This window comes from Anthonomus grandis, chromosome 14 (assembly GCF_022605725.1).
Source record: "Anthonomus grandis grandis chromosome 14, icAntGran1.3, whole genome shotgun sequence".
NCBI classification, from domain to species: domain Eukaryota; kingdom Metazoa; phylum Arthropoda; class Insecta; order Coleoptera; family Curculionidae; genus Anthonomus; species Anthonomus grandis.
Genome location: NC_065559.1, coordinates 5,608,989 through 5,635,557, shown reverse-complemented (window position 1 = coordinate 5,635,557; position 26,569 = coordinate 5,608,989). Strand labels below are relative to the sequence as shown.

At 32.3% G+C, this 26,569-nt stretch overlaps 3 protein-coding genes across 4 annotated transcripts in view; 1 reads left to right on the top strand and 2 right to left on the bottom strand.

Moving 5' to 3' along the window:
- Positions 1–156: 156 nt before the first annotated feature.
- On the bottom strand, positions 157–5,872 carry LOC126744622 (uncharacterized). Of its 2 annotated transcripts, none has more exons than XM_050452118.1 (5): positions 5,413–5,872; positions 1,820–1,951; positions 1,438–1,764; positions 957–1,052; positions 157–452 (listed from the first exon to the last, which is right to left on the bottom strand). In XM_050452118.1, the coding sequence occupies exons 1-5, from the start codon at positions 5,665–5,667 to the stop codon at positions 222–224; spliced, it is 1,041 nt and encodes a 346-aa protein (XP_050308075.1). In that variant the 5' UTR covers positions 5,668–5,872; the 3' UTR covers positions 157–221. The 2 variants fall into 2 exon arrangements, with proteins under 2 accessions (XP_050308075.1, XP_050308076.1); XM_050452119.1 differs by having other exon boundaries at positions 157–579; positions 5,413–5,871.
- A 246-nt stretch (positions 5,873–6,118) lies between these two features.
- Positions 6,119–26,569, top strand: part of LOC126744617 (protein sly1 homolog) — a 29,664-nt gene continuing 9,213 nt past the window's right edge. Inside the window, exons 1-6 of the mRNA XM_050452112.1 lie at positions 6,119–6,283; positions 6,351–6,510; positions 8,704–8,917; positions 9,008–9,095; positions 20,693–20,782; positions 20,846–21,133. Coding sequence (XP_050308069.1) covers positions 6,256–6,283; positions 6,351–6,510; positions 8,704–8,917; positions 9,008–9,095; positions 20,693–20,782; positions 20,846–21,133 — 868 coding nt within the window. The 5' untranslated portion in view covers positions 6,119–6,255. The remainder of the gene's footprint in view (positions 6,284–6,350; positions 6,511–8,703; positions 8,918–9,007; positions 9,096–20,692; positions 20,783–20,845; positions 21,134–26,569) is intronic.
- On the bottom strand, positions 17,314–18,508 carry LOC126744623 (ionotropic receptor 21a). The gene is made up of 3 exons (XM_050452120.1): positions 18,217–18,508; positions 17,934–18,165; positions 17,314–17,711 (listed from the first exon to the last, which is right to left on the bottom strand). The coding sequence occupies exons 1-3, from the start codon at positions 18,483–18,485 to the stop codon at positions 17,436–17,438; spliced, it is 777 nt and encodes a 258-aa protein (XP_050308077.1). The 5' UTR covers positions 18,486–18,508; the 3' UTR covers positions 17,314–17,435.

Here is a 26,569-nt window from a genome sequence, read left to right as displayed (position 1 = left end):
GAGTCGAAACGTTAGCTAGCAAATGAATACGCTTTCAATTTCCTGTTCTACCCACTGTCAATTTTACTATTTTATTTTACAGCAACAATTAAAACTTGAATCTATTTTTCTTGCAATTGAGCGGTTTCTTACGTAGGTACAATTGATAAAACAGCCTAATTTTCAAAAATATGCTTTTATTTAACAACGTAAAAATTCGGACTAAAACTACCTAAAAAAACCTAAACACACGTTAATCTATAGTTAACATTTAAATTTTCCATAAATCCATTATAAACTACATCGTTTATAAGATGTTCGGCAAACATTCTTTGTTCGGGATTCATATCTCTAAGTTTCATTGCAACATTTCTCCCTAATGTGTCAAAGTAATCGTCTTGTTGGTCTTTAGGGCTCATTGGTTCTTCCTTTTCTGTTTTTCCGGTGGTTGCTTCATTATCACATTTTAACCACTGGAAATGATTTGTTATGTTGGATTGTGTTGTGCAACTAATTAGTCAATCTCTGTTTTGAGGCTCAATCAGATGTTTTGTATAACTTTGGATTTCAGAACTACTATACAATTTTTGTTCTTTTTTTCTGTAAAAAACATAGAAATGGGGTTTAAAGATCAAACTTCTTAAGAAAACTATTTGTTTGCTGCAAACAATTAAATCGAGTTTGGGAAAAATCAATTTTACAAATTGGATAATGGATCAAAGTTTATTTAAAATTGGTAAATGTGTCAAGACACAAACAATCCCGTCTCTCTATTATAGAGCCCTGAAGATCAATTTTATACAAATGTTGACAGGAAACAAATATTTTGTTCTTTAGTCTTAACCTCTATAAACCCCATTTCTGCACAAACATTTTTGCCACTACTTAACAATCGTGTACAAACACACCAAATCAGTTTGAGTTTGAAAAAGTACTTTAAAGAAATTGAAGAACTCAACATTAAAGAAGTTACTTACCAGTGGCTCAGTATTTCCAGTATCATCATTAGTTTCATTAAATTGATCATCATCTGATATATCTTCATCATCTGGATAATCTGGGTCTTTTTCTTCCTGATAAATTAAATGATGGATTTGTAACAAAGAAAAATTAGTTGTGGAGTATAAGTCAATGACTTATATCACAGTCATTATAAAAAGATAAGAACTAGACAATTAAAATTTCACAAAATATAGCGAACCTGCTCTATTTAATTCAGAACTATCAGGCTGCAAGGTAAATAATGTAAAAGACGTTAAAGAATCATACGACGTTCAAAAATAAACAAAATCCCTAAATGAACCCAAAATATCTTTTTTGAATTATGGAGTGTAGAGTATATAAAATAACTGGTTTTTGTTTATAAATTGCTGTATATATTTACTAAAATTTCTGACTGACAAGAAAAGTTAACAAAGACGAAAGCTACCTACAACGATAATAAAAATTTGTCGTTACCTTTTTAGAACCCCAAGAGTCCTTCAAAAACAACAACAAATCATAGCACCACAATCTAGACACATGTTTTGATCCCTTGTTCTTTTCCCTCTCTCTGCACTCTCTCCTGTACTGCGTCCTCAGTGTTGTAACTTTATTTTTAACTTCCAACATGTCAAAGTGCTTGATTCCCTGCTGCTTTAGTTCCTCCCATATCGCTTTAAAAGCTCTTGTGCGTTTATTTCTTTGCACCCTTCCGGAATACTCGGACGAATAAGCATCGGGGTATTTTTTAAGTAAGTCTATTAAAATGGTCGTGTCTCTTTTAGACCAAGTGTGCATTCTTCCCTTAAAAAAGGAATTTTCAATTAAAGAGGTTTTACAAGAAATTTAAATATTTTACCTTTCCTTCCCTAAGTCCTTTCTCCTCATCATCTACTTCTTCCCCAACCAGGAATAACAGGTGATAGTAATACCACAAGCAAGGAGAATAGATTTCATCGTCGTCTTTTGCATTTTTCTTTGATTCCAGTACCTGTTTTAAATAGCTTTTATTACCTGTATGTAAAGAGTAAGATATTATAATACTTTTATAGATAATAACTGTTAACTAAGCCTTTAACACATTGGCCACAAGTTATTTGAGATTTGGTTTATTGCCAAGATGCATATTTGCCATTTAATCAAAGAAACAAGTTATCTCCTAGTTATGCATTGAAAATTATTTAAAAACCACAAGTTCTGAGGACTGCAATTTAGAACTGTTGCAGTGCATCCAATTTCAATTGTATCTTAAGTTTATCTTTTATTACTCTGAGTACACATTACTTTTGACCAAATGGTGTTGAAAAATTTGTGACGATTTGTTCAGTTCTTGATAGAGTTATTATTTTTTAAAGTTTGAATGACAAGATTTCATTTGGTTTATTTTAGATAGGATTCTTATATCCTGTTTTTGATGTTTAAATATAAGAGGTGTGTGATCTCAAAAAAAGACTTGAAGATAGTTATGCAGCAGACTGTCTAAGTTGATATACCTCATAAGATCTCTCTGAGGATATGTTTCCAAAAAACTACACTAGCAGCATAACATACACCTTTAAATTACAAAGAGGGTGTATAAGGCTAACAGCTGTGTTAGGTTGCTACCAAGAGGATTGTCAACAGGCCTTTGTGGATTTGCAGATATTGATGCTCCCCAATTTATATGTGTTACAGTGCCTTATGTATGTTAGGCATAATTGTTTACACACAATCAATAAATGCATCGCTACCTTACCAGAAACCAAGAAAATGTAGTCTTAATTTTGCCTTACAAGGTGCAAAAATGGCACCAGTTTTTATGTTTTCAAATTTTTGCATTTCCCACCACATTACTATGAAACTATTATATAGTTAAGACTATTAAATAGCAAAGAGTTGGTATTTTTGACATGCAAAAAGTGCCATCTGTTTTATGTTCACTAATAACACATCTGCTGTTGGGGTTAATTTTGACAATATTCACAATAGCAAAAGGGTGTGTTTAAAATGTATTAACCCTCGATTAAAAAAAAATTGTATGTAATTTAAACTAATAGGACTAGTACATGATACACTCTTGAGAGAGAGCTAAATGTGTGTACACTCAAATAAATCTGTCAGGTGTTGAAGAAATTAGCTTTTTGGGTATCATTTATCACGGAATACTATAAAATAAATCAAAAACTTTTATTTGCTTCAATTACAACTTTTCAGTTTTAGCATTGTGAGAAAGGAATATCTTACACAATTAATGAACATTAGGGGATAAGTCCAAACAAAGTAATTTCCTTACAAATTATTCAATTTTCAATGGTTTATCTAAAAATTCTTGTAATGTACACAGAAAAATGTATATGTTTTTTATCCTTATTTTACATTTTCTTTATGGCATTAGCTTAATTCTGTCTGGAAGATGATTATATAATTTAATAGAAATAATTATGAAACTATTGTGTAAATATTGTATTTAATATTTGTTCTAGTGTAATAGAAATGTACATTTTCATAAGTAATAAATTTAGATGTTGATAATTATCTGATAAAAAAGTTATGCTTACAAGTTTTGAAGTAAGTTTCTCTATGTGTTGTTTATCCTCTTGAGTAAATGCTTATTAAAGTAGATGCCATGAAATTTAATAGCATTCTCAGAAATGATATTACCAGGTCAAAGTAAAAAAGTCTTTATTATCAAAATATACAAATCTCGTTGATAAAGCAAAATGCCAATAGGCACATATTACTAAATATACAATTCATTACACAGACATGCTTACATGCTAAAAAATAGTTATCAACCACCTTCACTAATCAAAAACTGAAATAAAACAAAATAAATATCAATAAAATAAAATATATACATAAAATATAAAATGTTGTAAATAAAAAATGAGGATAGAATATATTACACCAAACAAACATTTACATATTTAAAAAAAGTAAATGGTAAATTGTCAGTAAAAAACATGAAGTATTAAGTCAAGCCATTAAAATATATTGCTGTAAAACTTGTTAGCCTTACCAATTAGCAGTGCCTGAACTTCTCTTTTGAAATGTGATTTTATACTCTGATAGATCATAGATCTCTTAATTAAAGATGAGTGGAGATTTAAAGAGGTAAGTTGTGTATTTGCCTATTTGTATGGATAATATTACTAGTTAAAGTGATGCTGTTTCTCTAATAAACAAACATAGGGTTAAAACTTTCTCCTGTTTAAATAGATGTCGACAAGAATGTCTACTACTAGCACCACATAAATATCTAACAGCATGTTTCTGAATTAAAAAGATACTGACTACAAAGTCCCCAGAAGTAAATTCCATATCTTATCCTAGATTCCATAAGAGCATAGTACAGATTTTTTCCCATGAACTTTGCCAGTTCACTAAAAATATCTCTGACTGCATAGCAACCAGAAGAAATTTTTTTCCAAGTGCAACAACATGTGCCTCAAAACTTAGCACACTAAACCTAATAACTTTGATGCAGGTCTAATCATAATAGGAATATTGTTCAGAAAAATCAAAAGGCTGGTCTGATCCAAAGGTTACAAATTGATTTTGGCTGTACAAGAAGCTTTGCATCTATACCAGATTTAAATATTAAAGGTTCTTTTTATATTTCAATAACAATCAATATGCACTAAACCAGTTTTTTGCCAATGTAATCCTTCTGTCAGCGTAGCCAGGGAGGTCTCAGAGTCCACATCAGTCACATAAAATGTTGTATTTTCTGCAAATTGAACTTTAGATACAGAATTTGATTGAAGAGACAAATCATTCAAAAAGAACAGGAATAATAATGGCTCTAAAATTAAACCCTGAGGTATACCTATTTAAACCTCTAAGACATCAGATTGGTTTCAACAAAATGGTACCTTTTACAAATGTAAGCATGCATAAATCGGTATGAATTAGGTATCTTCAATCAACCTCTGTATTGCATTAGATGTGGAAAGACTAGATGTGGAGAAAATCTGTTTTAGAATGCATGTTCAATTACTTTGGATAGAACTGGAACAACTGATATTGGGCAATAATTACATTTTTCATTTGTCTCCTTTTTTAAAAATTGGAGAAGTCTTTTAAGGCCTAAGTTTTGAGGGAAAATCAGCTCTGGCAAAACAAGAATTGATGAGGATGGCTACTGCAAGTACCAAACTATTTTTTATTGTTGTTATGAATTTATTACTTAGTATAAAATATAACAATATAACATATGTTTTACTCTTTAATACTTCATTAATCAAATCAAGCTCTGATGAGCAAGATGCCTCTGGCTTAAGACAAGGAACAAGCTAAAAATTCTGATGATTCTCAGTTGACGCAAAAAACCTATCCTAGCGTAATCAAGTAGAGTTCCTATATAATTATATTTAAAAGTAGATTTTTATATAAGAATCTAGACACCAAGTACCATGGCACTATGTGGCAGTCAACAAGCTAAGAACCCACTAAATGATGGGCTGTACCTACCTTTTTTCTCTCACGCCGAAACACACACCTCATATTATCAATTTTTGTCTTTACAAAATCTAAATCGGCTTCTGGAAAATACTCAATACATTTCTGAAGTAATGCATGCATGGCTTCCTCCCTATCTTGCCTGCTCTTATATTTGGGATGGTTTTTATCCCAAAGGATCCGTTCATTTTGATAGGCTTTTATAAACACTTTTAAAAATTCATCTTGATTTCTAACGGTGGCTGATGCTGTATCAAGTCCTTCCATTGCTCTAATTATTCATCGCTGTAATTTAATTTAATATCACAATAATTGCAGTAATTATTATCTTTTGCAGGTATGAAGCTGAGAGTTGCTTGTATATAAATAAAACTAAAAAATAAACGTAAAAGTAAAAAGCCTTTTCAAGCGATTCGTTGGTTTCGACCACGGTTATGTTCGGGGTGGCTCTAGTCTAGCTCTACGTGGTTGCTTTGTGACTCTACGGGCTCTTATGTCAATATTTGACATATTTAACAACGACAGACGTTCGATAACTCTAGATAAAAAGGATAACAAGCGTGACGCACAAATCAATAAGAACGTACGTCGTAGTATGCTCGATTGCCGTAGCCAATGAGAGCTGGAGGCCTTTAAGCTGGTGCGGGACGAGGTAACAACCTTACCAATCTATAGATCTTGTTCATGGTCACCATAACGTCAACACTGTCATCTGTCACCAAATCATATGTAAATGTCAAAATACTCAAAGTTGGGCACGTCATAATATATTGCTGTTTTGCAAATTTAAGTTCAATTTTAAAAAGGGGCAATATTGAAGTTTTCTAACTTCTTTGGCATATGAGCACCTAAAAAATGACTACATTAAGGCAACGCCAAAAAGGTATTAAAAAATTTGGCGGTGACATCGAACCCCGCCAATGTTTTAACCCATTTTTATGTTTTTCCAGATGCAATTAAGCAAATGTTAAATTTAAACCAGCCCCTAACAAAATTAGGGACTTCTGAGCCTTCTTGGAAAATATTAGTGTACGATAGGGTGGGTCAAGATATTATATCACCTCTTATATCTGTAAAGGAGCTTCGGGAACAAGGTGTCACACTATTCGTGTAAGTACAATAAGAATTTATAAATTATAGGTACTTTTTCACTTATCACACTGTAGTATAACAAACCCAGGTTCGTCCATAAAGAATGGATGAGATAAGTTTTTTTTTTAATAAATAAGAAAAGTTTGAATGAGAAAAAAATAAATAAATAAGAAACCAATACCCTCCCTACATTGTGTTTTGTAACAGAATCACTCTCTCTTTTACTTATCTCGGATGCGCTTGACAAGACAAAATTAGGGAAATTTGAATTATTAGGATGGTATTAAAGAAAATGCAGTCTTGATAATACACCTACTTAGTTTATTTATGTAGAAAAATTATGCCGTACTCAGCCTGTAATTCACGAGGGGAAAGAGCATGGCAGAGAAACCCTCGATGTCAATTCCCTAAAAATCGAATCATGCTGAGTAATAAGTTCTGCCTTTGGTTACAAAAAAAATAGATAATTTATTTACTGTTCCTGTCTAATTCCTCATACATACTATTCATTTAAAACTGAAGAGAGTTGGGTTAGTTATCCAGCCATCACTAGAAGGTACTGAGGTTCCATACTATCATATACCATACATACTATCTCATAGCTACCCAGTTATGAGTTGAATAGTTGAGTCAATATTCTACGTATTATCACAGATAGACGGACAAATTCGCGAAACATATATTTATTTATCTGTGGTATGATTTATGTCTGAATATTCACCCAGTCAGGGTCGAAATGTTAGTTAGATTCAACAAGGCTCTAGCTTACTTTTGAAACACACAAATAATAAAAAAAAAGCTAATTTCAAAAATATACCTAAAAATTCAGTAAATAAATTATGTCAGTCGATCACTTTAAATATTAATTTTCTCTTCAGCATGAAACAATTTTAGATAAATACATGCATAAGTTATTTCCTCCTATTCACGCAAAATATTAAATTTATCTCGCGACCGAAACATCTCGGAAAGGCAATGCCCAGAAATGCTAACACAAACAACCCTCGGCGTATGAATAGGGCTGTCGTTATGCAATAAAAAAAAATTTCAAAGATTTTTCAGACGACGCGACATGCTGAATCCCAAATCCAAAAAAAATATAAATTACTACGCCTATGATTTAAAAATAGGTGGTTTTCTTCAACACTTATAGGTACTAGTTTCAATTAATCTGGTCATTTAAATGAAGTACTTTTGTTCAAGATTTGTATGGCATTTATAAATAGCGAGCATGAAAGAAAGAAAGAAAGAAAGAAAATGTGCTATATTACGTAAGACAACAAAATCTTGTGTACAAGCATCCTAAAAACTAAAAAATTCCAAATTCACTTTAAATTTCAAACAAACATAACTTCTAAAACACTTTACCATAAAATTTACACACATTACCAAAATTAATCATAACAAAACAGATTGAGAAAAAAAGCATCTTTTTGATAAATTTCATTAAAAAATAAGTAAAGCTGTCAATAAAACAGAATTTAGAAGAAGTAAATTACATTATTTAACAGGAAACAAAACTAAAACACTAAAATGATGTCAGAGCACAGGTTAAAAGGTATCATTAAAAAAATGGTCAAGGCTATAATATGCCCTGGATAATAAAAGTGATTTTAATTCCTTTTTGAATCTCTTAACTTCTAAAATTTGTCTGATACATGGTTGTAAATTTTTTTGCTGAGGTATATAAGTGAGTTCTTCGTGAGGGAGGATGTAGGGATTGGTAAGGGAAAATCGTTAACCTGGCGAGTCATATGACCAGTGTTAGAGGGAGGTTTAGGACATTTATGAATAAGAGTAGCTGTTTCTAAGATAAAAAGAGAGTTAAAAAAAGTGTAACCAATACTACTGTAGAGGCCAAAAAATGAAGTTAAGAATATATTAACTTCTTTTCTTTACTTTGTTAATAAATGAGAGAAAATTTTTTTGGAGTTTCTGGAATTGACTCTCTATTAATTGTAAAAGATAGCTGACCAAGAACATCAGTACAGTCTATGTACATCTCACTTTAGTAACCTGAAGATACAGCTAAAGATGCCTTCTGTTTTTAAGTGGCAGCCAAAGGTTGTTAATAAAGCCATATTTTGTAAAATCATAATATGTTTTATCAATACTTGATTGTTAAAAATAAAATTTACACCAAATATTATACCAAGATCCCTCCATTTATTCACATTGTATTGAGGTGATTCTAGGTTAACTTATTTTTAGGCAATTACACTCTGACCGAGATGCAATACCTGAAGTTCCAGTAGTATACTTTTGTGCTCCGACCGAAGAAAATTTAGGTAGAATAAAGCAAGATTTTCAAAGGGGTGTGTACGATATTTACCATTTGAATTTCCTTTCACCTATTTCAAGAGACAAATTAGAGGACCTTGCTTCTGCAGCTATTGAGGCTAACTGTGTTGCAAATGTGCATAAGGTATGTTTGATTATTACTTGAACTCATAAAGTTTGTTGATGTAAAGAATATTCTGTTTCCTTTAATTCTCCTAAAAAAAATTTTTTTTAGATCTATGATCAGTATGTAAACTTTATCTCTCTGGAGGATGATATGTTTGTTCTGAGACATCAAAATAGTGATTCAATATCTTATTATGGTAAGTTAAACTTTGTATTTAAAAATTGCAAGTATAGTTTGGAAAGGATCAGTTTTGATAGTTGATTATTTGGCTCTTGGTGTTATGTGATTGCAATTTTATGGTTATAGATAAATTATCAACTGATTTTCAGGATTTTTGAGATTGTTTGCATTTCACAAAAATTTCAACTTTAATACAATTTTACTTCAACTCTTGGTAACTTATGATTCCTGTTCTGAATGGTGTGCTTTGCATTTGGTCCATGTCCATTTATGTTTTCTTTTATTTAATTAACAAAAATTGAAAGTAGGAGTAAATGTCTGTTTGTGCATGTAAAAAAAAATAAAATTTACAAATTAGAATCAATAAAAATCAAACTACAAGTAAAATACCAAAGATCAGCAATAAACATAATGTTTAATCCAATGATTGATACATATAACACTCTTAAAGGCTAATAATTGATTATTATACAAATCAGAACAATGTGAAAATTACTCATTTACACTAGTTATTACAAAAAATGTTTAAATTTGTCTAAACTGTGCATCTTCTGGTAAAAGATTTCATGTTTTTAATCTGCCTTAAGTCATTTGGAAGAATATTGTAAAGTGTTGGATCCATCTCAGTAATGCTTCAGCAATGGATCTATATTCTGTTAATAGTAGTTTGTAAAGTTATTCAAATATTTCTCAATATATAAAAGTGATAAATAAGTTTTTGGTATCATTGTTTATTAACAATGATACAAAGATACCTGACCAATGGAACCTCTATAATCTCAATTGACCGCAGTTTAATATTATTAAAATTTAACCCTAAATAATTGGGTTTTTGAATATATAAATTTAATTTAACTTATCTACCTAAAATCTTCAAATTATTGTTTTTGGGTCGTATTTACAGAAAAGAGGTTTGTAATATAAAGTGATGAAATATATGTTGTACCTTAAGAATTAGGATTCTTTTTGAATCTTGTATTTATTACTATAATACATAGGTCCTAATGAGATACATGCACCAAATAATAATGTATTTATTTATTAATTTATTTCCATAGATATACACATTAATACATATTTGAATTCTAGAACCAATGTCACTTTAATCTAAAATAACAAAAAAAGAGAAATACATACAACTTATTAGCTAATCATTACTGTACAACATACTTTTTTTTATATCTACACCTAATTATTTATCAATACACTCTTGAAAAATTGCCTTCAGGCCTTTGTACAAGTAGGAAGATGATTCAAAACTATGATTGCTGTAATTTCAGGACCATTAGCAACCTTGGTGTGTTGTATAAAGGGTAAATGGAGTTTTGTATTCCTGTTCTTATATACACTTACATCTCCACAAGATCATGCATAATCTGGAAATGGTTCAGAACCATTTTTTCTTTGGTTAAGGTCCTACAACATCTGAGAGATACTTTCGAGTATTCCTGTTCTTATATGTACTTACATCTCCACAAGATCATGCATAATCCGGAAATGGTTCAGAACCATTTTTTCTTTGGTTAAGGTCCTACAACATCTGAGAGATACTTTCGAGTATAATTATCTCTTAGTGGCATATTTCTCACTACATATTCCCATTGGGTCAAACTATCTGTATATAAAAGTTGTTTTTTTTTTGAGCACTCCAAATTGAAATTTTATTAAATCATCACATAAAACAGACACAAAATTTGCCCTTTTATGGAGGTCTTCAAAATAATACGGTGGATAATAATAAATGAATAATGGCAAGTCATAAATTAATAAGAAAAAAAAATTATGCTTTATTGTTATTAACAAAGAAAAATTGTTCTAAACAAAGCTACCTTAAGTTACTAACACTAAACTTAACCACTACACCCCATACACATTCGAGTTCTATTTGTTTTAGAAAACAATACATAAGAACAGCAGAAAAAAAATACATAAAAAGTAAATTAAATTCCATAATTATCCCCTCAAGTATAAGACAGCAAAGAATTCTAACCATACAAACAATTCAAATAAAATTCAAATACTGTAAACTTATACTTAGGGAAAATTAGAATGTGTCGACGTAGTATTCATCCAGTGAATAGTAACATTTTTCGGTCAAAAGTATTTTCAATTTATGTTTAAAAGTGTCAATACATGTTGCCTCCCTGATTCCACCTGGTAAACGATTGAAAACGAATTCAAACCAGAGATTTACTGCCTGAAGATCAGTTGATAATGTAGTTCGCAGAGTATCTGTGTCTGGGCTGTGCCAGAGAAGTGTGGTATCATCGGCAAATAGAGTAAATTTCCCCCGTACATTAAGATCGGTAAGATCATTTATGTATAGGAGAAAAGGTATAGGTCCCAAAACTGAACCCTGAGGAACTCCCAAGGTGATAGGATGGTAATCAGAGTACTCAGATCCTACAAGCACTCGTTGTTGCCTATCTTGCAAATAGGAAGCAAACCAAGAAGATGAAACTCCACGAAATCCATAATGATGAAGCTTCTGCAGCAGAATCCTATGGCAGACACAATCGAAAGCCTTCGACAAATCACAAAAAACTGCCGCCGAAACTCCACCATCATTTATCTGGGAGTAAAGCTCATGAAAAAAATTAAACATGGAATCATTGATACTGTATTTTCACGGAAGCCAAATTGAAGTCTGGTGAGGATGTTTTTGGACTTTAAAAAGGACATTATTTGATTTTTAACCAGTTTTTCGGTTACCTTTGATAGCGTAGACAAGAGAGATGGGACGAAAGTTGGAAGGGTTATCAAGAGCTCCACCCTTGTGAATTGGGATAACTTTAGCTGATTTTAGGCAAGATGGAAATATCCCCTTGCTCCAAGAAAGGTTAATTGCGTCAACCAGTGCCTTTAGCGCCGTTTCTGGAAGGTTGAGAAAAATCTTAGCTGAAAGGTTGTCTTCTCCAGTTGAATTTTTATTTTTTTCAGTATACAGAACATCCTTGAGTTCGTTTAGGTTTGTAGGTATAAAGAAGAAGGAATTTGCCACAGGCTGGCATAAAGGAAAGAGGATCCACTGAAGGGCTCAAATTTTGCTAAAGTTGTAAAGCAATATTAGAAAAAAAATTGTTAAAATCATTGGAAGAGAGTTCAGGGCAGTGTCTTGACTGCTTACCACAAACAAACAGTTTACACTTGATAAGGGTTGGATATACTTACCAACCGAAACGTCGTGTTACATTAAATAAATAAGACAATGCAAGTCCGACAAGATGTTTTCACTGTACCATTGTCTACCATCTCCTTATATTTGTTAGATGAACCACATAAACGGTTGGAGTAGTAAGTTTGCTTAGAGATTCTTATCAGACGACGATACAAGGCTCGGTAAGAATTGAAATAGTTATGAAAAACTGGAGAGTCAGTGAATTTTCTTATTGTGTGAAGAGATCTCAGATTTCTTGAAGATACTTGCAAACCCCTCATGAACCAAGATTTTATAGGTTTGGATTTCGGTATGATTTTAATCATTGGGAAGGAAGCATCAAAGGGCTTAACAATTTTTGTGTGAAAGGAAAATAAATCGAAAATAGAATTCCAGGACTCAAGAGCTGAAAGTTGACGAAACTTATTAAAGTTATTAATACCAAAAATTCGACCATATCGCTGTGCAGATACACTACATTCCTTTTGTATATTTGCTATTTTACATAGTATAAACTCATGATCTGATAAAGCAGAATTTGCGACTGTACACTCCTCGGAGTCATATGGAAAATTAGAACAAATATAGTCAATAGTGGATATTGTTGACTGTGTTATACGAGTAGAATCTTTTACATGCATATGTATATTAAATGCCCCCATTAGATGATCGAGGCACAGAGTAAATACAGAATTTTTATCATTAAAGTTGATATTAAAGTTTCCTGTAAGAACTACGTAAGCCGTCGATGGAATTTCAAACAAAAGTGCCTCTAATTTTAAAAAGAATTTGCTGCAGCCACCTAGAGGAGATCTATAAATACAAATTACATATAAGTTTATGGATTTGGAGTAAATTACAGTAAATTCAAAAGTCATTTCCTTTAGGAGATGTTTAAATTTATCTACCTGTTGAAAAGAGTTGTGTTCTAAAAAGTTTTTACATAATAATATCATACATCCACCATGAGAAGACAAAATCACACAAAAACTAGACAAAATAACATAATTTGGTAGATCAATAAGCTCGCCCGGTTTAAGCCAGTGCTCAGTAAGGAATAAAATACTAGGATAGTTTAAGTCATGCAAAAAAAGTAAAAGTTCACTAGTTTTATGTCGCAGAGATTGAATATTTAACAACATTAGAGTTAGGTGGCTAGGTAAAACATTAGATTGAATGTGTTTTACATTTACATGATTGTTGCTAGCTTGTATGTCAACAGTAGAGAGTTTACTATTCCCAAATGTCACATTGGACTGAGATGTTGATAGTCTTGGTGAAAATTCAATTTAATATTATTTAATTGACAGAAATCAATGAGATAATGTACCATGCGCTACTTATTTATGTAATCGCCAACAATGGGTACAAGCGTAGTTCCATTTAGGGATTCAATGCATTGTATATTCATATGCATTGCAAGTATGGGCCCATTTTTAAACAGAGAAAGTCCTATTAAAACTACGTTTGTATTATCCATGTTTCTAAGTTTTTTACGAATATCCCCAATGCTGCATCGTTTCCCGAGCACTGATTCAAGTGAACCAAGAAACAAAAAAACGAAGTCCGATTTAGTAAACCGTTCGGAGAATTGGAGAGTCTCTTGAAGCAGGTCTTCAGTCAGCAAAAGGGCAGTTTAGATCATACTTGCTACCAATTGATTTTTTAAAGATATCCACTAACATCCGATCCAATGACCAAAATTTTGTTCTTCCTGGGATAGCGTCGTTCTGCTTTGGTATTGGTAAAGGTATTGCTGGGTTTGGGTACATTTTCTGCGGATGTAGGACAGGATCGGGTAGCCTCATATTTTAGACTCTCAACTTCCATACGCTGCGCCGCATTTTCCAGTTCTAGTGTACGGATCGTTGATATCATGTTCTTGCTAGTACTTGTAAGATCTTGTAGGCGCTGAATAATTATGCCCATGATGTAATTTGGTGATCTGGTAATTTTCAGACATCTGTGCATTCCTTAATTCTACACACAAACAAACAAAATGCTTTTATTTTCAGCCAAAACCAAAATAAATGTGACAACTATAGGAAAAAACTTAATTTAAAAAAAAAATAAAAAAAAAAACAAATATGCCTATTCAAGTGTTAGAAGGGTTAAAATAAACAAATAGAAATAAAATTGTTCTTTATTACTACAAAAAGGTATTTTGAAACCAAATTAGTACACACATTTTAAAACTATGATTGCACTTATCTATTAAAATAAAAAACTTATTATAGGGGTTACTTTATTGCCTCTAAACTTAAACTGCTATTATTAAAATAATTATTAAACCTTGACTAGTTTTGCTGCATCCTCTGATATCTCAGTCATATCATCAATAAGTGGTGCCTCACTCTCTAAATGTTCATTAAACAATTTCGCTATATCTTCGTTCAAATCCCCTCCAGCACCATATTCGTCATTCCCATCGTTATTAAAACTACCTTCACAGTGATTTAGAGATTCACCGAACGGATCAGCAACATCATTCGATTGGTGCACTAATATTTTACTTGATACAACTGAGCAGGATCGATTCTTTAAGAAGTTATTTATAGACATTCTCCTTGGTCTTTGCCTGTTCGTTTGCCTCTCATGGAATCTAGGGTTGCTCGCGATAGATGAGTCAGACGAGGCTCTTCGGACATTTTCCGGTCTTTTACATATGTTAAAGCATCCTCCGAATATTTCCGATACTAAAACACAACCACCGACAACGTAGCCGATTGCTAAAAGTAAAAACATGCCTTGTGTGTCGTCTATAGTTAAGGCGCGGTCCTCTCTGGAGATAATTGATAAAGAGCCGGCTCTACTGTTGGCCTGAAAAAAAAATGGTTTAATCAACTCCACAATAGGATTCAATTAAAAATATATGTGACAATTTTGTGTTCTATTCACTAAAATAAGTATATCAAAAATATGCTTTGAACCCCATATTACAAGACTAAAATACTCACAGCTAAAAGTTTCCCAGTTGCAGACCGCATGATTTCCCAGTCAACATCATTTTTTATTTTTATCAACAAACCTGACTGGATAATTCTTTGAATACCAGTGCCCAAAACTTCGCTGTAAACCGATTTCGGGGGTAGAACGATCCCTACTTTAAATCTGGCAAAACATTCTTCGCTGATGTGTAGCAGGGATTTCTTGCTTCTAGAATTTAAAATTTAAAAAATCTATTATTCAAAATAAGTTTACAAAATTTACCCCACAGTAAAATTGGTCTTGACAATGTACCCTAGTTCTTTTTGAGACCCCAACAATGCATATGGCCAAAAGAATGCCTTGGTTACGTTTTTTAAGCCCTTTGTCACATCAGGCACATAATCGATGTCTTTAATGATCTTGCGACTTGCTTTGTCTGACACATTTTGGAACCATTGAGGCCACCCTCCTTTGTCCAACATGCCTATATCGAAATTCCCATCTAACAGTTGCTCAATGGTGTCTACCACTTCCGGAAACACTGGTAAGGTGACAAAAGCAATTATAGAACCGGTGTAGCAAGCGGTTATAATGATCGTAAACGTCCAGTATACACCTAAAACATAAAGCTTATGAAACCAATAAAAGTCGACAGCGAATAGGATATTACCAACAAGAAATTTTGTAGTGGTTTTTTGTGCTTTTGTCCAAGACTTGTTGCCGCTGAAGGTGAAACAGTTCGTAAACGTCCCAAATACGTACCAGAAGAGATTTTCGAGTTCTTCTGGATTGCGTATTAAATGGCGCAAAGTTGATTTTTCTGAGTAGGAGAAAAGGAGTACTGCCCCCATATATACCATTATAAGAGCTAACCAGACGGTCCATCGAAACGGTCCCATTATCGCCCGATACCTAAGAATTTAGATATAAATTCATTTACATGTTTAATATTGTTTCAAGAATTATTTCAGAGTAAAAAGTAATTCTTAGCACAATCTCAGATTACGTAAGATTGTAACACTCTTTAATTTTGCAGCTTACTGTTCCATATGTGATTTCAATTGAAACCACTACAGTGCTGCTTCATGAGACAAAGAACACACCCTATTGAAAGGTTGCTAATGATCCTGAGCAATCTTTCAATGAAAAGGTTGAATCATTTATTACTAGGCTGTTTTTAGTAAACCTGTTTTTAGTACTCGTATGCACCATATGGATTCAAGCAGTACATATTGTTCATTTTTTTTAACTTATACAGACCCTTGTGGAACTCGTGGTCAATGCTTTTCTGACTAATGTTGTAGAAAGTCAGTTTTTTGATAAGTAATTGATACAGTAAACAATTAAATGCCTAACTTAAATTACAAAACATCTTTACTTGTGTTTGATGTTCTTAAGAAAAAGCATCATAATCGAGTTTAGGAATACTTTTGACTTATACCAAGCTAATTCCTTGTTAAAACCCTCATGATGTTTATTCACCCTTGCACGGTTTATTGATTTGCCTATTCCATTTTATTTAGTAGTGGAATCTTATTTGGAACAGCATTATAAGGTGATACTTACCTTGGTAATGCTGTTGAAGACAGCGAAATAAAGGCAGCACAATCTTCGTCATGCCAATGAAACATACCCGAATTATATCTGTCACTTGTAATATAGATTCCTCCTAAACCAATATTAATATTTTGGTCTTTAAACGCCTTAAGGACCGCTGTTCCTGACCTGTAAAATCTCAATATTCTTATTCCTTTAGGAATATAGCTGTCTTCTTACCCTAGATTCTTAACGTCGTGACTCTCTTTATAGTCGGTACTGAAATTGTATAATTTCGCCAACATATCGACCAGTCTTATTTCAATTCCTTTGAACTCCACTAAATCTTGGTCTGTGTGTCGCCTGTGAAGGAAACATAAGTTTTAGTGTACACGTCCGCCCAACTAAGGTCGGCAATGAATGTGTTGTTATAATAAGTCACAAGTTAAGAAGAGAACATAGAAACAGAAAAAATACAGTTTGATCAAAATTGAACCTTCAGGCCAAGAAATACGACAGTTTCGGTTTTATGAAACCTTTCTCAAGTTTATTTTAATGTCAAAATACATTACCATCTTCTCAATCTTATCAAAATGACAAATTGGCACCATTTTGAAAAAAATTAAAAGTGACCTTATTGACCTTTCTATGGCCGACGTTTCAACCTTAACTACTAGTCAAACATCAGGGACTATTTTTATTTTGAGTATTGCTTGTGGACTTATTTTTAATTTATCATTGTAGCACCCTGAGGATGGTGTAGTATCGGGGGAAACATCGGCAATGAAGTACATAAAATTTTATATCGTACACTCTTATGACGTAAGGAGGTTGATGCGCTACAGCAATAATAAACCTGTGTCCAGAAAATCCATGTCTGATCTTGGGTTGATATAGGTCGATATTATTCGAGAAGTTCCCATGGACCCAAGAGGCTAAGATTCTCGGTTTACTTGAGCCTAAAGCGTCGACGTATAGCGCATGCGTGTACAATATATAGGGATGTTCTTGCTAAAAATAATGCCAAAGGCGTTAAATTAAAAATGCCTTACTGCATTAAAATCGTAAAAGTAATTGGTTAGGGACTTAGCAACGTCATATTCTTGTTTTTCTTTATTTCTTATTGTGTAACTTTCAGTCATTGAACATTGAATACTACAATGTTGCCAAACAACTTATGTTCCCTCAGGTTCATAACTGTCATAATTGTTCCTAAATATTTATTTAATTTACCTTATTGGGCATGGGCTTATCAGACTGGACGATAACTAATAAATTAGGGATACCCTGAGAGTGTTCGCTTGATAAATACTCATGTACCCTCCACTGGGACGATTTGGATACTATAACCACTCTTTCCTTTCTTTTGTTAATGACTTCCGGACGTTTCATAACATCTTTTACAAAAATTAACAGGTGGAAGCACGTATTTGTGTTGGCCTTAAAAAGTTCATCTAGTTGAATCCTGTAAATAAGTCGATTTATCATTTTTACAGTTTTCTGAAGCATATACTACCTAAAATCTTCTGGTATAGAGGCATGAACATATGGCAGGCGATATCGTTGAAAAAACTTCTTCAAAAAGACATGATCTTGTTCTTCTGAATAATAATCGTATAGAATGCCTGTTGTACATCCTGAAAGATATTTAAAAGCGATCGAATTCAGCAAATCTATTAGAGATTCATTTGGATCCTCCAAGTAGAAATCATCTTCTAAAAAGTTTTCTGAAACCTTTTGTATTCTAGGTTTGTCATGGGATTTTTGAAGAGCCCTTTTTACCATTACTTTCCCATTTATTGGCTCTGAGTTTGTGGAAGCAATAGAATGTATGAACACTTCTATGAATATTACCCATGTCAGTAAAATCATGTTGGCTTTTCGGAAAGAAGAAATTGGGAGATCCATTTATATACGTAATGTAATAGGAATTGGAATTAATAAATAATGTTTGCCTCGCAGGTGTTTTAATTTATCTGAAATTGATTTTTCGTAATAAAGGTTAAGAATAAAATACACTTTTGGATAGGAAACATATTTCTAAATAATAATACAGAGTGTTTAAAGTCCTCTTATCACCTCTCGTCCTTGCCCCGATCTTCTTGATTTTATAGCTAATTCCGACAATAATCAAATCTTGTGCCCTCACATCATCTAGTTTTATGATAGATTATAGAAAAATATTTAATTTTTCTTTTGGAATTTGTTAGTTTTAGAATATTTTTTTATTTTATTGACTACTTCTTTTTTAGGATAAGTGTATAAATCAGCTGAACAAATCATGTTCAACTGCACTCTTGCCTTTTCATTGTATATGTATATTAGGGTGGAGCGAATTTTCGATTTCTGGAATTTTAATTACCCTGTATGCTTAATAGGTGCCTATTGTAGTCGTTAGTAAGCCAAAAAAAAACTTAACGTCAGAAAACAACTTCTTCGGCTGCCGAAAGTGCCTTAAAATTTCGGAAATTATTATGTTTTTTATTAATTTAGCGAATTTTTTATTTCTTAAAATTTAACCACCCTGTATGTTTAAAAGATGCCTATTGTACTCTCAAGTGAGCCAAAAAAAACTAAACGTCCAAAAACAATATCTTCGGCTGCCGAAACCTCCTCAAAATTTCGATAATTAAAGATAGAATCCCATCTATCTTTAATTATCAGAGGGAGTCATTGGTAAGACCCTTGAATCGTGTGAAAATTTACCAGTCGTACAGTTTGAGAAAATTGAAACAATTTTACCATTAGTTGATCTAGAAACCGTAAGTACCGATTTAAAGTATTTATATGAGATGTGTCAAGGAATCTGGAGTTTTAAAAGACGATTGGGCTCTAAAAGCGCCAGGGAAAATGTCATACTCTAGATGGCTTACCACAGCCAATAGAGTCCTAAGGTTATACGTTGCTACTAATGAGCCCTCTTAAAACCTTAAAACAGAGTTTATAATAAAAGTGTATGCCGTATGCTGGTTTTAAATTAAATGCCATTAGTCTTGTGAGGATGGTGCTAGGCACTTGTTTAGCATTATAAATAAATCTCGTTACCTCCCTGAAGAAATAAAAAACGGTATTGATCCCGTAATTGAGAGAAATGGATTTTTTGCGCACCCAGAAAATATTTTATTAGCCATGTTAGGAGATGATAGAAAATATATTCGAGAGTTAACTTTAAGAAGGATTTTAAAATGCAGATCAACCGCAAAAACCGAGGATGTTAGAATATTTCGCGTGAATAAATTGAATTTTGATTGTTAAGATTATGTCGACTTAATTGACTGGCAAAATGTTGTTATAAGCGAGCCCCCATTAACAATGGAAATTTCGAACGAAGAACTAACTAACATGATTTCTTTGGTTCCTAATGAAATAGGGTTATTAAAATTCCCTTGTCATTCACAGGCAGTTGAACGAGCAGTAAGTTAGTTACTGAAGCCTCTATGGCGGTTTATGGCCCTGAAGCACGAGACGGATTTATTAGAGCTCGTATTGAATCAAAACAAATTTGATACTAAAAAACAATTCTTAGCAGTACTAGAACAGAAAAAATTTTAAAAAAATTCTAAGGGTGGGAGGGTAGGGTGGAACTCGAGATGCAGCCACCTCGACGTTGCACCATTCATCCACGTGGTGAGTTCTGGGTAGTTTTTCATGAAAAACTAGCTGAGAGCTGCATGTTTGGCTTTTTTTACAGTTTTAAAGATTTTTTTTAATTTTAAAATTTTCAAGGTCATTTCGGCAGCCGATGGAATCGTCATAAGTCATTCGGATTTTTTTGGGTAAATAAGAACCCCGAAAGGCATCTTTTGCACACTCAGGCATATTCGTTTTCGAAAATTAGTTATTTTGGTCCAGTTTTCGCTCCACCCTAATGTATATACTTATACTTCAATAAAGTTTATTATTATTATCTAAGAATAATGTTATTAACACCAAAACATTAAGAGGTTTTATTTTATTTAAAAATGAATTTATTATGTCTTTTTTTATTATAGCAATCAACAAAGGAGACATCAAAGACAACGAAATGGAGCTGATAATGAACAGCATTGTGGACAGTCTGTTTTCGGTATTCGTTACGGCAGGTAAGCTTCTGTATAATACTTTCCTTATTAATATGAAATAAATATTTCAACTGAATACTTTAGGGACAGTTCCAATAATCCGAAGTCCTAAAGGTAACGCGGCCGAAATGGTCGCTCAGAAACTGGACAAAAAATTGAGAGAAAACTTGTTCGATGCTAGGAATAACTTATTTACCGGCGACACCCAGTCTGGAAACTTTAACTTTCATCGTCCGTTGTTGATCATTTTGGATAGGAATGTCGATATGGCGACTCCGTTACATCACACGTGGACTTATCAAGCTTTGGCACACGACCTGCTAGACCTTTCTCTTAACAGGATTGTTATTGAAGATAATGCACCTAAAGGAGGTAATAATATAGTTTATTAGGGATTTCATGTCCAGAATAAAAGTAAAATAAAGTCTCCAAGGACTTTCCTAGATTTATGGAAGGCTTTGACAGCTGTGGTTGTGGTACGTTCTCTGATGTCATTGGTATTGGACAACAAAGTCTAATTGACCGTTTTTCTGTCAATAATCTGAGAAGGAGCGTGGAGTTCTTTGTGACTTACTAATTTTATTTATTTAATGTCACTTTTTTGAATAGCTTAGAAGGCACTTTATATTCCCATGAATTCTTTACGCATTTCTTAAATTTTCTATAGTATGTTATACCCATTTTGGGCAATACAGTAAATTTGGGTCGTTGCTTCTTTCTGCTTGGCTACTGGCTTAATTAAAAGAAATCCAGGCTTTTCTTATTGGCGCTAAATTAACATTTTACCCATTAGACAATGTCCCATATTGTCTATGGATGTTATATTTTATGATGTGTACTCTAGACAAAACTAGGGCTCGGATTTCTGAAATTTTTGTATTCAATTAGTCGTTTTTCGATTTGTTCGAATAGTCGAATAATTCAAATTAAGTGTTTGAATAATTCGATTATTTGAATATTCCAATAAAATTAATCAATTAGGTTGGTAGTCAAATATTTGAACAGCTGTTTATCCAAAATTTAAACACCGAAAAAGTCGTTTTAAATATTATATTATCGAAACATAATGGGAATATTAAAGAAATACCAAGAAATCTATAAAATAAACATTTAAAAATAGATGAGCACAAATAAAAACTCTTAAACAAAAGAACACAAACAAAAAAACTCAAAAAAATAACATTTTATAGAAACGTACAATAAGGTTTCAAAATAACAAACAAATAGTTTAAAATGGATAAAGTAGAAAATAATGAAGAACTAAGTTACAGGATAAACAATGTAAACTTAAACATTACAAATTTACATTTTTTTTACATTACAATTACAATTTTTACATTACATTACAAATTAAACATTACAAAATTACAAATTTACATTTTGCATTAACAATATTACCAGCATTAGAAGAAGCTCTCTCTGATGGAACAGATGTTGCAGGCACGCAAAGATAACGTTTTAGATATTTTATAAGATTTGGATATTTGGTTTCATTATTTTTCCACCACTGCAAGGAACACATATTTTTGGAAATAACGCATTCGGAAACATACATATCAAGTTCATTAAATATTGTAGGCTGTTCATTTGGAAATAAGAGGTCCAAGGCGGTTTTTTTGGCATAATTTTGATCATGTTCTACGGCTGAAAAATCGTTATCGGTTCTATTAGATTTTGAAAATATATTTGTACCTTAATCAAAGAACTAATAAACCGTTCTTTATTTTTGAACCGTGGGTCCAAAAATGTGCTCATGTCAAAAATATTAATATCGATGGCACCAGTAACTGAGATACAAAAAAATCTTTAAATCTAGATTCAAACTCTTTTTGTAATAAAAGTTTAATATCTTTCAAGAAAATAGGTTCTTCAGGAGTAGTTTTCAAAATAATTTCATAAGGCATTATCATTGAAATAGTTGGTTGCGAATCCGATGAAAACAAATTGGTAACATTTTCAAAAGGTGCTAATATTATTATAATGCTTTCTATTACTGTACGTTCTTCTTCGTTAAGCATTAATTGTCCAGCATGTGTTTTTGAAGTAACTGTTCTGCCAGATAAAACACCTATTAGAGCTTCACGTTGCTCTATTAACCGTTTTAACATATAATATGTAGAATTCCAACGAGTTTTTACAGACTGAATTAGTTTATGTTTCTCTAAACCTTTTTGAATTTGTTTGTTTGTTAATGCTTTTGTTGCTATATTAGAATGTTTGAAATGAGAAACTACGCTGCTACATTTGATTATTGTTGGCTTAATAGAATCTTCATCCAATATTTTATTTAAGACTAACTGCAATGAATGGGCATGGCAACAAACTGAATCAAACGGTAAATCCCTAGTTGCCAAAACAATATTAGAGGCATTATCGTGCACTATAGCGACACATTTGTCCACGATTTCCCATTCATTTATTATATCTAGTAACTTGTTTTTTAAATTTATGGCTGTATGTCTTTCTTCCATACTTTCCGTTGTTAAATTTCGCGTAACGTGTTGCCAAGTATTGTTGATAAAATGGCAAGTCACAGTGATATAGGATTTATTTGCCATTGAACTCCAGCAGTCTGTTGTTAGGCCTATGCATTTTACATCTCTTAATTCTTCTAAAATTTTTTGTTTTTCAAGCTCATATAAAGCATCAATTCTTAGCATTATTGACTTTGCTGCTGGAATTTTATACGAGGGAGCAATATATGATCATAATTTCTTAAAACCTTTATTTTCCACAAACGAAACAGGTCAGTGCAATGCAATTGGGGACATGCAATTAATGCAATAGGGTGTCAATGCAAATCATTTTTGTAATTATCTGAGTAATAATCTCTTGTTTTTGCTTGGTTACATGTACGGTAGAAAAAACGCTATCAATTTTGGGTTGTGTTTTCTGTAGTTTACTTTGTACCTGATTAGTGGCAGTAGCAACTGTGGAAGTACGCTGGAGATTTCTGATTCGTTTTCGGATCCACCTTCATCCCTTGTCGAAATGTTCCTCGAATTTGTTGAAACTTCCAAATATTCAGATTCTGTATCTTGAGAAGTACTGAAAATAATGAGTTTAACATTAGAAATATGTACGATCTGTAAATCTGGACGGCTGAATAACGGTATCTTCAAACGAAAGCATTGGGCAAGTAATAAAAGTTAATAAATTATTAACAGACTGTCCTAACTGAAGACCTTTAGGAATCTAGGCAGGCAGAAGGATAAAAGAAATAAAAATAACAATCATTTATTGGCTTTTGAATCGGAAAAGCTGATAATTTAGTTAGTCGTAAAATGTCACAAATTGAAAATTTTTATGTAATGAATAGGTAATGTAAACTCTTTTCTACTGGATTGTAAAAAGTAAAAACCTCGTAGCTCTTATAGTTGCCGAGATACCAGTAGTCACATTCGAATTTATAAGAGCCTGTATATGATCGTTGAGACTAAGACCCTTAAAGATATCGAGTTTTCTAGTTTTGTGGGGAGGAAAAAGTTGCTGTGTCAATGTCAAAGTGTCATTTATTTCAATACATCTTTTCAAATAACATCAGAAAAAATTAAAAACGAATTTGAACCGGTTAACTTCGAATGTATTCATAATTTTCTAACTTTCAAAATGGCATTTTATTTTTTATTAAGCATCAAAATACGCAACTTTGCCCCAATTTAACCTCCCTCGTAGCTCTTATAGTTTCCGAGATTCCAATAGTCACACTCGAACTTGTAGCAGCCTGTGTGTTTGAAATTTGAATGTTTGAAACATTAATTTATTTGGAACCAACTCGAACTTCAATATCTATGGTCTACGATTTGCACAATTTGTATTTTTTTACACTCTTTTTTTTTTAGCTGCACAACCCGTATGTTCCCTTACGCAATAATTCATTTTGCTACTTGCTAGTTGCGATTTTCGTTTTTAGAAAAATATAGCCAAATTTTGCTGCGAGAACTCATTTTAATTTTAAACTAAACTGCTTATTACGGAAAGGTGTATAATACTGTTCTAATCCAAACAAAATTTATTTCGTGACAATAGGTATGATGGCCATTGAAAAACTAGGAATAAATTATGTACCCTGTTTATAGTAGGTATTACTATCTATTATGATATATAAGAGCCTTTCCCTTAACTCGAACAAACTAAAGCAAACAACACATTCCTTTATTGCTTTTATGCATTTTATGGCCTACTGTTCTCTAAGTGGGAAGTGGGAAGTTACGCGTAAAAGAAATGCGGGCAAAAAAATTAAATGGCTTTGAGATATTACCAGATTGTCACTCTCCGAATTTTTTATGTTCTAATATTTCTTTGCGCTAACCTTAAGTGTTAAATATACTGTTTAGTTGAATGATTCGAATAGTCGAATATTTCAGATAGTCGAATTATTTGAATAGTTGAATATTCGAATAATCGAATTTTTTGACTAACAAAAAACTCGAATTTAGAATAGTCGAATATTCGAATTATTTGTATAAAACTCCGAGCACTAGACAAAACCGTGCACTAGTTTTCTTCGTATATTCGTACTACGAACTAACGTTGAAAAGAACGGCCACATTTATTGTTGCTCTCCAAAAATTTCGATAATTTAGTGTTTTTTAGCCTAATTCATCGCGAGATTTTCATAACCCGCGAATTATAGGTAATGCTAGTGATGGAGGCAAGAAAGATGCCAAAAAAAGAAGTCAAATGCTTTAAAACATGCATACAACAAAATTAAGTTATGTGCTTAGATCCAAACAATGGCAGTAATAAAAGACTTCACTTAAATTCAAGTCAAATGACTAAAGATTAAAAAAAAAAGAAGAAAAAAGTTTATGCAAATAACGAAGTACAGAAGTAGAGAAGAACGTCGAAGAGAACATCGATGTAGGCTTAGCAGAAAGTTTAAAAGCTTTAGAAATTACTAGCGAATATTCCAGAAATCATAATCTTTAATATCCTGCTCATAGGTTAACAATGACTGAAAAAGGCTCTTATTATATATGTATAAAATTACTTAATAAATTGCCAAATAGAATTAAATTCCTTACTACCAGTGACCAGTCTTGGGTCTTTTAAGGTAGAAACTAAAACACTTCTGTTGGTATTAGAGCGATATAATTTGCAATACTTTCTGAATAATAATTTTTAGGATGCCTATTATATTTATTATATACGCTTTATGTAATTCTTATCTCATCTTAATCAACCTACTGATTATTGTAATCTGTTAAGTAATCTAAAATAAAAAAAGTTCATTATTATTACTATTACTAATATTAATAGCTAACTTGCAGCGCGTTACTTTTAAACAGCGACAAAATTCTGCATTTGACGATGTAAAACCCAAATCAACAGAACCCAACTCTATTGTAACCTCCAATAAAAGTAAATGATCGCGTGGTGGCCGATACTAGGTCTATAGGAATTAATGTGACTCCTTAATGATATTTTTTCATAAAAAATTAAATCCTAAATCATTACAAGCATTGGCAACTTAACTGCTTACTAACCAGCGAATCAAAGAGTTTTGGGATTGGTGATTCAATCAATGTTAACTTTCTTAGATCAGCTATAAACCATTTGGCGAATGAAGATCTATACTTTTTTAATAAGTTAACATCTATAGCAAGTAGCTCATAAAAATTACTAATGAATAAATTCACTTCATTATCGCATAGAATTGTATTGAAATAGAACCCTAAATAAAAAATGAATCCCTGACATTCTCTTCTCTACAGATTTCCTAGTCTATCTTCGGTTTGATCTTTTCATTATTATAGTTTGTAAAGTTAATGCTGTAACGATATATTTATTAATTTTAACAATGAT

Bases quoted from the DNA above. Each gene is read 5' to 3' on its own strand.
- LOC126744622 (XM_050452118.1), bottom strand. From the start codon at position 5,667: ATGGAAGGACTTGATACAGCATCAGCCACCGTTAGAAATCAAGATGAA. The intron at 1,952-5,412 runs GTAGGTACAGCC...TATTTAAAACAG, and splicing joins TTCGGCGTGAGAGAAAAAAG to GTACTGGAATCAAAGAAAAA. The intron at 1,053-1,437 runs GTAACGACAAAT...TTAATTTATCAG, and splicing joins ACTCTTGGGGTTCTAAAAAG to GAAGAAAAAGACCCAGATTA.
- LOC126744623 (XM_050452120.1), bottom strand. From the start codon at position 18,485: ATGGTAAAAAGGGCTCTTCAAAAATCCCATGACAAACCTAGAATACAA. The intron at 18,166-18,216 runs GTAGTATATGCT...ACTTATTTACAG, and splicing joins TCTATACCAGAAGATTTTAG to GATTCAACTAGATGAACTTT. The intron at 17,712-17,933 runs GTAAATTAAATA...CATTATTTTTAG, and splicing joins ATAAGCCCATGCCCAATAAG to CAAGAACATCCCTATATATT.